General features: G+C 41.1%; 1 protein-coding gene across 1 annotated transcript in view; it reads left to right on the forward strand.

Annotated features, from left to right (window-relative positions):
- Positions 1-15,702, forward strand: part of ADIPOR2 (adiponectin receptor 2) — a 46,704-nt gene that overhangs the window by 17,404 nt on the left and 13,598 nt on the right. The window contains exon 2 of the mRNA XM_071551249.1: positions 6,164-6,399. Within this exon, the coding sequence (XP_071407350.1) occupies positions 6,232-6,399 (168 nt within the window). The 5' untranslated portion in view covers positions 6,164-6,231. The remainder of the gene's footprint in view (positions 1-6,163; positions 6,400-15,702) is intronic.

The following is a 15,702-nucleotide window of genomic DNA, read 5'->3' on the forward strand; positions in this document are numbered from 1 at the left end:
ATGCCATGGGAATAAAATCACAAGGGGTGAAACTGAGTCTTTCAATAAAAAATGAAGCTAAAGCAAGTTTTCCAGGTCTGGTCTGTGGATACTTGTGGAATATGATGTGAAAAGAACTTGAATTTCTGTTCTTAGTTTTGTATTGCTTTTGTGACAATTCTCTTGGTTTTGGTTTATTAAAGAATAGAACTAATTTACAGGAGTTATCCAGTTTCTAATGACCGGACATTGTGCACTAGGGGTGGGCCAACCTCCGACAGAACAGTTAACCCAGTTACAAAACTGGGGTCCAATTTGCAGTACAAATTGGACAAATGTTGTAACAATGTAATGGGATCCTCTGAAATGGCAGCATTTTGCTAATGTAGGCAGACTGCTGGCTTGTTCCCTTTCTTTGGACCCAAATGCATCAGAATGTGCCTGATTGTTTGCCTCTGCAGCCTGCTGTGAAAGAGCTTGGGCTGAAGCGTCCAGTGACAGTTTACAAGTTACCAAGACAGCTTTTTGGCCACTGACCCTCTGCGGGAGTCTAAGCTTTGTTTTGTAGATGCCTCTTTATCTGGGGAAATTACATCGGGAAAAGAGGTGCCGGATTACTTCCTCATTGTTCCTCATTGTTAAAGATGACCTCCAAAGAATTTTTACAGCCTGATTCATACTTCTCCTTTAGGGTACACTGAGAAAACAAGGTCTTCTCTGAGATTTCCCTCCTCCTCCCTTTCATACATACCCTTGTTTGCTTTGTTTTTGACTGTAGTTTTAGAGAATATTTGGAATGTTAACTGTGGATGTTTAACTCCTTAATTGAAGAAGACAGCTCAATTGTTGAAAGACTCTAAGTAAAAAAACCACAACCAAAACAGTAACAACAAAAAAACCCCAAACCCACGTGCATAACAGTCTTTAACTTACACACACCGAGTGCACCCGCGCTGTGCTGGTCGCACCTGATTTCTGCTATAAATGGACTGGGGCACAATTGAGGCACAATGTCAGAAAAGGGCACCTCCCCCAAGAAAGCCCAAAGCACAAACACCAACACCTTGCCAGCAGCTCCCTGCTGATGCCCTCAGTTGAGCATCACTGCTGGGGAGGGAGGAAGGGAACCAGATGGGTCATAGGATGATGCCGTTGTCACCTGAGAATAATTCAAGCTTTTGTGTGGTGTTACCAAATGCTGTTGTTGTTACTATAGTGTTTGTGAGGGACTACTTATGACACAAGCTCCCTACCAGAAGATAGTAGTAGAAATATAACGTGCCAAGAAAGCTACATTTCATTTAGTAGACCTTATTTTCAGTCAAGGTAGCCAGAGTTTATTTTCCACAGGCACAGAATTTCCCATCACCTTATGTAAGTTGTGTTCTTATCACACAATTCGCCCATGGGTTGTACTGAAGTGCTTACTTTGCCTTTTTTGCTTGTGCTAGCAGCTCTGGAAATGGAGTTGTACCTGTCTTGTTACTAAGGCCTCGTCTAATCAGCTTTGGATTTGGGGAAGTTACTGAGCCCATCAGTGGTTTACTGTTCAATCAGCTTTGCCTTTCCGCTGGCATAGTTGTAGTCACCTCGTGATGCTGTTGCAGCTGTCATGATGGACACAGGCAAGGCAAAGTTTGTAGATACAGATAGTATCTCTTACAAGATTTTTCAGGCACTCAAGCCCTTCATGAAGCATTAATGAACGTTCAGAGAAATGTATAGCCTGAAATTTTCATGATGGCTCTTTGTTCCTTTGATAAGTTCGGTTCTCTGTTAGGGAGAATGGGCTAATCTTAAGAAGTATCATGCATTGTATACATGGCTTACGCTGCGTTAATGGATGTTTTGGAAGAGGATTAGCAAGGAAGTGGATGCCATTGACCACCTGAACAAGAAAGTTTCTGTCAGAAAGGCAGCTGAGAGGGGAGTGTAGGGGGATGCAATTCTCATTCATCTTCCAAATATCAGCTACAGACAGAGTAAAATACCTTTTAAGGGATCATTCTTGTGCTGCTTATAGAGGAGAACATACTGCCAAGGGCTGAATACTAGAGATTGCATTGCTTAGGGGTAGTGGGAGGTAGTCTGACCATCCAGGACTGTGACAGATCTTTAAGATTTGATTGCAAACGCTACTGTTAGTGTGCTTGCTTTGTTTTGCTACCATATGACATCCTTTAGCTTAGATTGTAAACCAGGCCTTGTGCTTGGTGAATCCTGGAAGGCTAAAAGGGCTGTAGTGCTTATCCTGGGGAATATCCTACAAAGAATAATAGCATTATCCCTGGTGCTTAAGTTTGTGTAACTACCCCTTCCTTGTTATGCAGAGGAGTGAAAGGGTGTCCTAAATATCCTGCAATTGTGGATGTTGACTCCTGTGGCATTGCACAATTGCAGTGAACTGCTGAAATGGTATTGCCTTCTGATTCTGCCTTTGCAAAGGCGGCAGGTGCCTCAGCCTGGCACTCCTGGCCTCGCTGTGGGGTTCGTGCTGCTGAACTGGGATGGAGGGAGCAGCTCAGGCTGCTGGGGGGGTGTGGGGGCACGGCGGCAGCAGCAAATTAACTCCACTAAGGGAGTGTCCCGTTTTGTGTTTATAGGCCGTGTTTAGAACTCTGGTTGTATTAAACTGGTAAGTCCTTTCTAAAAGCTGACTTAGCTTTTAGAGGTTTTCTATATTAAACAATCCCCACCACAACAAACCAAATTCTGTGGATGCTTTTCTCAGCTTATTTGAAGCACAGCAGGAACTCACTGATTCATCTAGATGCTGATATTATGCTTATTATGTGTGCAGTCATTAAGCAGATTTTAAATTGTACATGGCAACTTCCTCTTTAAATGGAAGCTAATTTTAATGAAACCTTTAGTTTGCATGCTACAAAAAAGTTAAAGAACTTCATATATGAGATTTATAATCTCAGTGAAACACAAAACAGTATTTTACAAGACCTCAAGTGTTCTATAGCTTTCCATTTTTTAGTTTTTGTTTTCATGAACTACACTGACTTAGAATGGGGCAGTAAGTCCCTTAACAATGTTTCAGCCATCGAATTCTGTCTAGATGCTACAGACCATACGTAAGACTTCCTAATTTCTTTCTGATTTCCTTTCCTGTTCATAGCCTCAGACTGCTATCTCTCACTTGTGAACTAATAGTTGAGGCTTTCATAGTACGTGTTTAAAAAGAACAAAAAACCAGCAGTGATGCTTTTGGACTGTTTTTTTAACTTGTTCACCTTTGCATGCTGTTTTAGGGCCAGCATATCTAGCACTTAAGAGGATCCTGCATAAATAATGGAAACATCTTAGTTCATTGAACAATTCCAGTGTAATGTCAAGAAACAGCAGCTTCTGTTTCTGCAGAGCTCTTAAGTTCAGCTCTACTGCTGAATGCAAATCTGGCTCTCTGGAGTTGAAATGCATCTTTTATTTTTAACCTTAGTGATTGCTTGGCAGTGAGTGCTAGTGAGGTAAATCGTCAGGGCCTGATTTAAGTCTCTTGCCATTCCTGTATCTTGGTGTTTGGAAGAACCTTTCACAAGCATCTTGGCCGAATGTGGTTCAGCCTGTTGTGTGATTGTTACTGTGTCTCAGAGCGTTGCTCCCACAGTGTCACAGAGGTGATGTAAGGACAGACTGTTGGGCAACATAGTGGGTAATGCAGCACACGGTGGCAATTCTATTGCTTAAAGCTGATAGAAAGAAGAACTAGTAAAACTTGCTGGTTAAACATCTAATGCAAATTGCACAATCCATGGAACTAACTAGGGCTGTCTCAGCTAACTACCTGTTTGAAGTGCCGTGTGGGATGCCAGGTGGGGGTGTGTGCCTGTGTGTGTGTAGCTATTGTTTAAGACCAGCTGCTCTGCTTGATCACATTTTTTTGGTTTTCACTACAAATTGGTGCAGGGGACTTGTGGTCTAACCCCAGCTGGCAACTAAGCCTTGCACAGCCACTTGCTCACTCCTCCAGAGGGATGGGGGAGAGATTCAGAAAAGTAAAAAGAGAACCTGTGGTTTGAGGCAAAGCAAAAGCTCTGGATAAAGCAAAGCAAACTAAGGAATATACTCACCACTTCCCATGGGCAGGCAGGTGTTCAGCCATCCCCAGGAAAGCAGGACTCCATCACACAGAACGGTTACTTGGGAAGAAAATCAGCTCTACCCCAGCCAAAACCAGCATAGAACTGGACTGAAATTAGTCTCCTATAGGTTGCCTTTTAAATTAAGATACCCATAAGCTTTTTTTTCAGACTGTAGTTGTTGCATACTCTTTTCTCTCTTAGATCAGTTTTGCCAAATGGCAGTGTGATTGTCTTCATGTTTCGTGCATAAAAATAGAATTGTGATTTAGCTGCTTGAAATATGACAAAACAGTGAAAATTTCAGCAGCTCTGTAGCTTTTTAAGTATTTGTTCTTGAAATCTACTTGCTCAACTTCTTCATTGAACTTCCTGTGTGATGCTGTTAAACCTCATCTTAATTCTCCTGTGCCTGTTGTGTTTACCAAGTAAACAGCTGTGGCCATTTGAGATGTTGCCTCTGAGATGAGGCTGCTGACCCTGCAGTGAAGGTGGCAGGAAGGTGGGCACGCCATCTGCTCTGCAGTCGGGTTGTCAGCCTGCCATCCTGGGTGATTAAAGCACTGTGCCATACTGAACTCAGACAACCTGAGGTATCACTTAGTTCTGCAAAGTCTGTTACCTGCTCATTAGCAGCTCTCTCCTCTGAGGATTGCCAGGCAGCTGAGGGGATATAATATGGCAAAATGCTGCAGCAAGATTAACTATAGCCCATTTGTCACAGCTGAGAATTATCTTGCAGTGATCATATGTAAATGAAATTAGTTCCTGTAAGGACAGAATATGCTATTTATTGGCTTTTTGGAGGTGACATTTTATTATAAGACTGCCAATATCAATTCCCCATCTTATATTTTTAATTCTCTCTCCTACATTATGACAAATTTCAGCATCTTTTATTGGGCACTAAAATTCCAATTTAATTATGCATCCTGGCAAGTTGAAACTTAGTTAGATGGATTATCTTAATGTTATGTGTTAGTCACATCTGAGTACTTAGATGCTACAGTAATAAGAATGACACCAAGTGATTAGTGCAAAACAAATAGATTCTCATTCAAAGTGATTCTGAAGCCTCAGCTGAGGCTTCATTCTGATAATTTGCTCTAATGGTTTCTGGCACTCAGATTGCAAAGTTCTCTGGATATTCTGCTCCCAAGGCTACCAGTGTACAGCAGCATCTTTGTCTGGCTGTTGAAGAGATCACCACACAGTGATGTACAAGATGAAGGGGTAACCAATAATACTCTTGGATGAGGGTTCATAATAACTCTTGTCATTAATTTTCTGCAAATTTAATCAAACCTTTAGCGTTTTGAATTAAATTCAGCCTGAATCCTTTTTTTGCAGTGTTGTAAGTATAAAATACAATTACTTTTCTGAGTAGAAATCATGGCTTATGGTTTTCAGGGGGAATTGCCTGTGTCTGATTGCTCTGAAGGAATGAACGGTGTTTAAATCTGTCTGCTCTAATTCCTTACACAAGTAAAGGTATAAGCCCATTGCTGGCAGTGATTGTGAGCATGTTAATTTAAGCAAGGGAAGCTTAATTGCTCTGTGTACTACTGCCCTTCTTGCAGCCTGTCTAAAATTAGTTGCTGCATGAGCCCTGCTGGTTTGCTCTTACCTGAGCAGCTGTACCAGCACTTGGCGTCCTACTTTTGGTGAATCCTTGTCCAGATGACTGAGCTTGGGTATGAGCTTCATATGCACAAAAAGCTGATTATTAGAGAGTACCTGCGATAAGTAGTTTATTTCTAACTAGTATTAACAGCCCAGTGTTGGCAGCTTTGTAAATATAATTTATAAAAAAAATTTAAAATTTATAAAACTAAAGTTCTGTGAAGCTTAATTTCTATCATCTCTCAAAGTTGTGTTTAACTTGTGTTAGGATATGAAAGTGTTAGTGGTCTCAAGATGAGAATTCATTGTCCAGCAGTGTGGAAATCCGTGTAATTGATCCTGTGGGAGTTTTGGCAAACAGAAACGCAGTTGCTGTAGCTGTTTTGTAGCGTTTAAACATGCTCTTCTTCCAGCCAACTTTTACACCCTTCTTTTTAACTTCAGTTGAGTTACATAAACTGTTTGTCTTTCAGAGCCAACACATAATCAGCCAAACTGAACCAAGAGGAAAGAGAATATTTGAGAAGGCTCCCAGCATCTCATGAATGAACTAACGGAACTCGATAATGCTGGTTCTCCAGAGCCAGGTCTGCGGCTCAGAAGAGGACACATGTCTGACCCTGCAACAACACAGGCAGCCTTTGGGGAGGACAGCTCTCAACAGAGCCTTCTTTTAGTGGAGCCACCTCTGTCCTCTGATCAGGAAAATGTAAGTTACATGACTAAGGTTTGCTGGGAAAAGCAAGTTATGACATTAGTGGTTCAGCGTTGGAAATAACTCTCACAAAGGTGGACTGTGAGCCTTTTAATGCCTACTAAATAATTGCAATAATACCAGGAAGGTTCCAGAAATATTCAGTTGAATGTGTGGGAACTTGAATGATAAGACTGGGCATAACTGTAATTTTACCAACTTTTATTTTTTTTATTGCATCCTGAAAGAAATGCAATTTGTACTGATTTGTTCTCTGCTGAGATGCTGCTCATATAAAAAGATTTTTGTTCTGTAACTTTCAGTTAATTACACGTGAAAGGAGAAGATGCATTTACTTTGCCTGAATGTAATCAAAACCTTGGCTAATTGCTACAGTTTTGGAGATTAGGACAGAAGAATCCATTTGCAAGTCTTCTTGCTTTAAGAATGGCCAAACTGGATTAGACCAAACATCCACAGTGCACAATATCCTATCTCTGGACAGCAGCCAGGAACAGATCCATAAGGAAGAGTACAGGGGTGGGGAAGCACGTTGTCTTACTTTCCTGGAACACTCTCCCAGTTTTTAGCAGCTGGTGGATCACAGATTCTCTGAGCCAGTGGCTGGTGCACGAGCCTCTGTACATTTCAGCAGCCACAACATCCTGTGGAAAGGCGTTTCCCCAAATTAATTAGGTGTTACACGAAGGTAATGTCCAAGCTTGGACAGAAGTACTTTCTGGTTAGAGAGTTCCAGAACTCTAATTAGTGCTTCTCCCAGGATATATTCAGATGGAGATCAGCACAGTTAAGTGGAAGAGGCATTCATCTTGGGCTCACTATTAAATTCATCATGGATTAATGACTTTACTAAATCAGCACAGTCACAGCAACTGTGTGGTTTTAGCCAGCAGCAAAAACACGCCAGTGCTACTCAGTGTATGTTGGGCTGTGGCTGTAATTGCCTTTGCCACAAATTCTGGGTCTGTGCGTGGCCCACTGTCATGGATCAGCTGACTTGAGAACTGGTATGAGCCTGTCTTAGCCTGATGAGTTTGAGTCCTTACAGAATTGAATTTCAAGTGTCCCTGTAATGAGAAGAATCTGTCAGAACAGATAGTCATGGCTAGTAAGCCAAGCCACTGCACTCTGAGTTGTTCTCTAGGACATTTCCAGGATCATGATAACAGGAAATAGCCAGTCTGTTTCTGTTCTGTGAGAGGTTGTGAAGCATGTGTATGAGGTGCAAAGTCTTGGCCAGTAGCTGAATGCTCTAATGTTAAAAAAAGTTAAGTTGTGCTGTCATTTTTTTTTTGGACACACATTTATCTGACCGTGTATTTGGGATCATCTGTTTTGAAGGACATTTCCATTCTCATCTCTGACTTTCCTGGTTGAGTACTGTGAGTTACCTGCTGCCTGTAGATGGAATAGCCCAGAGTAAAAGTCCATAATTGTGTTCTTTAATTCTTTCTGTAAATTTACTTAGCTAAACAGAAATTATCTGGATGAGTCAAAGTGTTTTATTTTAACATTTTGGAAATAAATGGTTTGAATAATTTAATTCTTTCAGACATTCTTAGCATGTGTTATGTTTTTTTCATTTGTTTGCTTTTATCTGTATGATAAAAATATGTGTTTGTTTTGGCTCACTACAAATATTTAGCTTCCTTGTGTTTGATGTCTTATGTTTTCCCTGGTCTTCTGAAATGCTGTCACGGAAATTTGTTGTTGCCATTTGGGCCTTGCTGTTCTGTCTTAATCTGCGTCACTTTCTCTGCCTTATATACCTACCTGCTTTTTTGACTTTTTTTCAGCCTTTTATTCCCGTCCTCTGTGACTTCTTCTTTTTAATAATGTGATGTATTTAAATTATTTTTCATCTAAAAAGGCTGAATAATTTATGCTTCTGATAGATCATCCCAAAACACTCTGCTGTCAAAAGTACCAATATTAGCTTGCCAAATGGCATTTATTATGTGATATTCTGCAGTGTTCTAAATAATCTGGAAAAGACATTATGCTGTATATCTTCCTCTGTCTTGTGTAAGCCTCAGCACAGCTGTTACTCAAATATCAGCTGGGATTCACTTGTGCAGCTGCCTCAGTAGAGATGACTTATTAGTTCAAAAGCCTCGTTTTCCTCTGGTCTTGATGAGGTTCATGTTTAGATAACAGCAATGTAAGGTTATTGTTCTTGGCTAGATGGCAGTGGTACTTGGGCACTCAGGATAAACACAGCCTGATAAAGGGACTCAAGTGGTGCCCACTCCATTAGTGCTCCAGGGGCTAAATGCAACCACAGTGCAGCTGATGGTAACAATTCCCACGTTGGATAAGGAAGGTGGATGAAAGCTCTGGAGTGTGTCTTGGTGGTAGAACCACCATCGTCATTTAATGTGCTTTTAAATGAAAGCTAGTATCCTAATACAGATGTATTCTAATAGATACAGCACTTCCCCTGAATGTACTGAGCCTAAGACTTGAGGTGTTAGTGTAAAAATAGGTGAGTTTTATCCTCTGATATTACTGCATTGTTTACTTTTCCTGTCACCTCCTATTACCCTACTTACATCATTACAGCTGCTTTATTTGCATAAAATCTTCCCCGAGCTCTCCTATACAAGATTCCTTTCCCTCTGCCTACTTTCTGCTCCACTTACAGAACTAAGCAGTGCGAGCTCTTAAGAGGTAATAGTTGAATTTGGTGAATTATTTTCATAGTGGCATGCTTCCACCTCCTTAGAAAAGACTATCAGAATTATTTTCCATCTCCCTCACAGCTTGCAGTGTATACTATATATTTCTAGTTTTAATGGACCAGTATTGGTCCTTATTAGTAATAAAGCCTTTTTTGTAGAAAGAAAATGGGAATGATACTAAGAAATAAAATTTACTGCTGAAAGTTTTTTTCTGAGGCCTTTGACCCTGACACCAGTAACTACCTGGGAGGTTGCATAGCTCTGAACTAAAAATCACATTAAAGATTTACCTTCTGTAAATAGTGGCATTCACTGAAAATATGTATCTATATCCATCTCAAAGATTTGCTAGACATATTGAACATGTTTATTCAAAATAATAATAAAACAGCTGCATCCTTCTGCCAGCTCTGTTAATGTACCAGTTTTACAATCATTCATATAAGAAAATATGAATCCTATAAAATCAATATCCTTTTACACTTGAACATCTCAGTTGGTATTTGATTCCATAATTCTTAGCTCTCTCCTAAAGTGCATATGTGTTCAGAGATTATCCCCTCTTCCAAGTACTTGTTCCAAAGAATAGATACACATCTTACTGTTTTGTTTGAACATGCAGTTAAAGTAGTGACAAGTCAGTGGTGAACCTTCTGTGGTGACTTGGAGAAATAATGACCATTTTTCTGCATGTTAAGCATTTGGTGATGAGAAGAGGATCAGGCAAGCTGCATAATTCTTCGTGTTCTTTCATCAACTTAAACTTTTCTCTGATTTGTGTGCTCTGTATGTGCTGATAAGGCAGTTTCCAGCAGGTGCTTCCCTCCTGTATCCTGCTGGATTGCCCTGCTTTTGGGGCGGCATCCTGTGTCCTGCCCTGGAGTTTCTGTGTCTTAACTGCCTTTGTAATTCCAGCAGTAATAGTTCCTAAAGAACTCTCTCTTACTGTGGCTTTGTTTAGTGACACAATCAAATGCATATGATTTCTCACAATGGGGTGAATGGGCTTTTTATGCAGCCCTGAAACCCTGTGCTTGACTCTTTCCTTTTGCACTTTAACCTGTTAGTGACAGCAGGTAAACAAAAGAACCAATTCTTTTACCTTTATTTCAGTAGTCGAATTTTCCTGTGCTTGGATGATGATTCCCTTCCTGTTTCATGCAGTTGAGCTGCACCAAAAATCTGCCCGTAAAAGGGAGGAGACCTTGTTGCTTTAAAGTGTTTGAAAACCTCCAGTCCGGGTTTGTGAGGAGCTCTGTGTAGTGCTGGAGTCGTCTGAATGGGCAGAAGAAATTTGGGGAAATACTTGTCTGGATTGGGAGCATGGGCTTTGACTTCAAGGGGAACTTAGTTGACCTCTGACAAATGTCATGATATCTCCATGTACCTACAGGAATCTTTCTAGACTGTAAATACCAAAGTGACTTGAAGGAGCAAGACAGAAAGATGTAACAGAATTTTAGGGAGTTTTTAGAGTAATTGAAGGTGAACAAATGACTCGAGGCTTTTAGCTTGTATCATAGCACTTACTCAAAGCCTTTACTGTTACAGAAGTGTGTATGTATTGTTTGCAAAAGCAGACTGCAGAAATGTTTTTGGTATTGACAGAAGGGTGCATGTAAATAAATGGGATTGTCAACCTGTCTTTATGGTGCATGCCACAGAGGTTAAGTCCTGAAGGTCAAAGGGAGACATTTGAGGCTTTCTGAAGCTGATGTTTGTAAATTCTGATTGCCTGAAATTTTATCCTTTATAGATCTACTTGCACGTTACTTGCTCAGTTGGAAACCATTTAGCTTTATTTTCAGTCTGGCATTTTACTATTGGTTTTCTGGAGTTGTGATTAAAAACTTGGCATCTGCTTCAGTATTTTCCTTCTTCCTGCAATGCATTGCAGGGTTTGTTGGTAGAGGTTGTGAATGGGAGAGGCCTGGCAAAATAAATTTCAAGGTCCCAGCAAAACACATTTGCTTTTGTTTTAAAGCACATTATGTTCAAAATTTGTTGTTCTGGAGACTTCTTTATCACCTCTTCCTTTCCTCCATTTTTGCAACCCTTGGGAAGCAGAGTTACTTCTTTAAAAGCATTTTGCTTCAGATCAGAAGATCTTAACATCTGTATTTATCCTTCACTTGCTGTTCTAAGCACTGGAAGTAATGTATATTTTACTCGGACTGCCAGTCACTGAAGTATGTGCTCGAATTTAGTAAATATGCCCTTTTTTCGTACAGCAAAGCATTTTTGGATACACCACAGAGCAGAATATCTCCAAGTATTCCCACTCAAATAGTAGTAAGACGTGTGATACGTTTATGGAGATGGTTTCCAGGCTCCACAGGCTTGAGTTGGTCAGATGTTGATGCATCCTTCACTGACAGGTAATGTGCCTGCATTATTAACAGACTTGAATAGCTTGAAAGTCTGCAGAAAAGACAAGCTGGTGACCTAGTCAGCCATGAGTAGGCATTGCCCAGAAGGCTGGTAACATGGGCAAAACAGCCATGTCTCTCTCTGTGCTCTGTCTCCCAGAAAGTTCTGATTGATTTCACAAGAAGTTTGTCACAGGTTATGGCTCGTTGAGTTGCACATGGGTTCAACTGTCTCCTATTAGTGTGGAGCCTTTCAGCTCTTGCGGAGGGGAAGTGTTGGTGCTCCAGAGTTTGCTGCCTGCCAGCAGGTTTTGTAACCCTTGCCTGCTGTGCAGTGTTTTGAAACTAGGCGAGGGAGGGAGTAGTTTTGTTTTATCATTCACTGGCACAACTGTTTCCCTGGACAAGGGTGAGATTCCATGGGCTTTGTCTTTGTTCTCCTGGAGATCTTATCTGCCTGACTTGGGCAGCAGTGGGGACAAATGTCTGCCTTTCATGGTGATATAACAGAAAACAGTGTTGCTGTGGTGGGTTAACTTGCATCTTCTTCCAGCTGCTTTAGATGGATTGGCTCTGCTCTGATGTTGAGTTCAGCAATACACTTTCAGTCTTTGTTTATTTTTTTAAACAGAGGGTTTATTTTTCCATAAGCCCAGCGTGCTTGTTTTCTTTCTCTGCTGTCAGGATTAACAATGGCAAAGGAGCAGAAAACGGCACGAGGCTCGTCTGCAGTGGAAGCAATTTCTACAGACTCTCCCCCAAAGTGTCCTGATGAGCTCATGTGGGCACTGAGGCCTTTGGCCCCTGTCAAATACTGGCATGGACAGGCAATCGGTAGTTGCTGCTGTTCAGAGATGCAACAGACACTTTTCATCTGCAGATACTTAACAAGTGACCTTGTTCTAGTCAGGGTGTATTAGCAAGGCTGCTGAAGCCAAAATGTGACTTTGTCCTAAGTCTATTTGCTAAACGAGTTTTGAATGTTAGTGCTTGTTTTAAATGAGTGCCAGCAAGCAGTCACCCATGACCAGTTGGATAAAGCTGTTTCCAAGTGCTGTATTAATGGACTGTGTCTTTTATAAGAAGGTGACCTACAAAGGAAAAATACTAAACTCCAGGAACCTCCCAGTACTTAACATTTTGACCAACAGGCTGTAAAGGTTTTTGGCACAGTGCTAATGGAAGACTTTTTTTGGTCCAGTGACAGCAAAACCAGCTTTGCACACTCTGTTTAGAGGGTTATAGTTGGCCTTTTGGAAACTGTGGTGTAGCTGTGTTTACAAGCCTGTCAGAATGTGAATTCTAAAGGACAAAGCTGTTATTTTAGAATTACTTGGTATGTTCAAAAGTTAGGGGAAGTCAGAGAAAGTTTTATGGTGCCGTTCATTTCCAGTTAATTTCTGACAGCCCAAAGAACATAAACTGCTGAGATTCTGCAAAATGTGCAATGGGCTTTTAGAAGTGGTGTGGCACAGCAGCACCTATTGCTGCTTTCCCCTTACGAAAGGCTGGTTGATAAAGGTCAGTTGGCAGAATGGGCACAGAGGAAAAAAGGCATCTGGGGAGCTGAAATGGGGTTGATACAGGACTGTGATTAGAAAAATAGCATTTTTATATTAAAGCCTTGAACGTATCTTGGCCATTATGCTGAAGGCTCTTGAGTTACCGAATCTGGCACACTGCCCCAAGGAACATTAAATGACTTAAATGTCACGTTAAGCACTATTAATCATTCATCTGGTGAGATCAAGATAAACAAGAGCAAAATCTCCAAGTCATGTCTAGACTTTGTGACTTTGGTTTAATGTGGGGGATAACAGTGGTATTGTAAATGCAGCAACATGTGTTTTCTAACTTGTATTTTAGGAAGAGAACAGTGTATTAAGTACTGTGTTGTATAATATCCCATGACTCAGTGTTATCCAAGACATTTGGGTTTTCTGGGCTATCCTGCCTGTGCTACAATGATGTAACAACGTTGTGTTGGTACCAGGCAGAGAGTTGTGTCAGGACACATGTAGGGAGTGGGGAAGTGGTGTCAGCAGCTGAAGGAAGCAACAGTATTAGAACAGATTCAGACTGCATCATGTTTTGGATATCCCTGTGATGATACATTTAGGCCACTGGTGACATCTTTGTGGTGAGTTGGCATCCCAGACAGTTGAACTTTGAGACATGGCAGTTGGCTCATTAACTCCAGAGCTTAATACTACATGGGAATGTGCATGGTCAGTTAGGCTCTTGGGTAACTGGATAATGACACTGTCTGAAAAGGAACCCTAAACCAGAACATTTTTGCCCTTTCTGGCATTTAGGAGAGTTTTATTGCTGTTACTGTTTGTCCTGGCTTCGACTGGGGCAGAGTTAATTTTCTTCCTAGTAGCTGGTATGGTGCTTGTTTTGGGTTTAGTGTGAGAATAACTTTGATAACACACTGATGATTCAGTTGTTGCTGAGTAGTGCTTACCTGAGTCAAGGACTTTTCAGTGTCCCATGCTCTGCCAGTGAGGAGAGGCACAGGAAGGTGGCAGGGAGCAGGGCCAGGGCAGCTAAGCTGGACTGTCCAAAGGGATATTCCACACCAGAGAACGTCATGTCCAGTATTTAAACAGGGGGGGAGTTGGCTGGGAGCCGCTGGTCACTGCTGGGGAATGGGCTGGTGAGCAACTGCACTGTGCAACACTTACCTGTCTTGGGATTTATTCCTCTCTCTCTCCTTTTTATTGTTATCATTATAATAATATTTTACTCTTTTTTCATTTAACTGTTCTTATCTCAACCCACAGGTTTTACCTCTTCTCTGATTCTTCTTCCTATCCCAGTGTGGGGTTGGGCAGAGTGACCAAGTGGCTCTGTGGTACTTCATTGCCAGCTGGGATTAAACTGTGCCACTGGTGTTACTGGTTAACATGTGCACTTCTTCAAATACCATACGTGCAACCTAGGAAAAGTCTCAAATTTCAGAAAGTGCAGTCCTGAAAGCTGCAAGCAGTTTTGAGATTGGAGCAGCCTGTTGAAGTGATCATTGGTGTAACTTTGCTCATTCCATGCCTAGCTGTGTTCTTGGGCTCCTTGGTGATTTATGAATGCTGCTAAAAGGAGGGCTGTAGATCATTTGACATCTGGCTGACGTGTGTTGAAGAGAAACTTGGCTTTGCACATGATCCATGGAATGTATTCTGTAGTGGTTTGCAGTAAAATGGGAGCTGATGCTCCCTTTGTTTCTGTTGCACTGGCTTGAGCTCCTTAAATCCCCTGGTTATCTGCACCAGCTTTATGATCTAATAGGAAGGTCACCTAGCAGAAAAAGTGGGTAATTTCTGCCAGATTAGTATTGGATCAGCTAATCAACCCAAGGATCAGAGGGATGCTGGTGTCAGTGTAATGGCAGATGGGGGTGAAGGAGAAGAGGACCACTTTGACAGAGTAAACTTCTTAGGTAGCTTCATTCAGATTTGATTTTTGTTTCACTTTGTACACTCTAATGAACACAGATAGATGACACTTTCTGACGTGATGAGCCAGAACTTGCATGTCACCTGTGCAAACTCTGAAACTTTCTAGAAACCTTTAAACTGAGACCAAGAAACTGCAGACCTCAAGAAAATAAACTTTTACTACTTGAAATCCAGAGAACACAACTTTCGAGAAAGTAGGAAAAGTGTTTCTGGACTTCTATTCTGTCGTTATGACTTGACTTATGACACTCTTTTCCATAGTAAGGACAATTATTAAACAGTGTGTCTGTTAACAGATTTGAGCGTGATAGTATAGAAACTGTTCATCTGTGTGAGAAGGATAAGCTGCGGCAGTAGACAAGAGAAGTATATTGCATTTACTAGGGCAAGTTTTACTGCACTTTTGTCTGTAACAGGATCTTTGGCTATGTGACATTTTTGGACTGTGTTCAGACAACAAATCCTTGTACTGAATGTAAACTTTTACCTTTTGTCCCGTTGCTATAAGAGAGTGAGATTTTATTCCTAATCTTATTTAATGATAGGCACTGTGCAGTTGAGCTCCTGGATTTCTTGCTTTTTTGCTTGCTCTGGTGCTCTAAGTCTTGGTTTTGGGATCAAACCTTTTTGATCCCTACCAAAGTATGCTCTGAAATTCTTGTTTAGATGATGATCTGTCTCTGTAAGTATGCAGCCTAGGTCTTTGTAGAAAGTGAATATAATTAACTCTGATTTCTCCCTTCACAAACATAAAGTGAATATGGATAAACCAGAAAAGCTCTTTTCTTC

The sequence above is a fragment of the Pithys albifrons genome, chromosome 3 (genome assembly GCF_047495875.1).
Source record: "Pithys albifrons albifrons isolate INPA30051 chromosome 3, PitAlb_v1, whole genome shotgun sequence".
Classification (NCBI taxonomy): domain Eukaryota; kingdom Metazoa; phylum Chordata; class Aves; order Passeriformes; family Thamnophilidae; genus Pithys; species Pithys albifrons.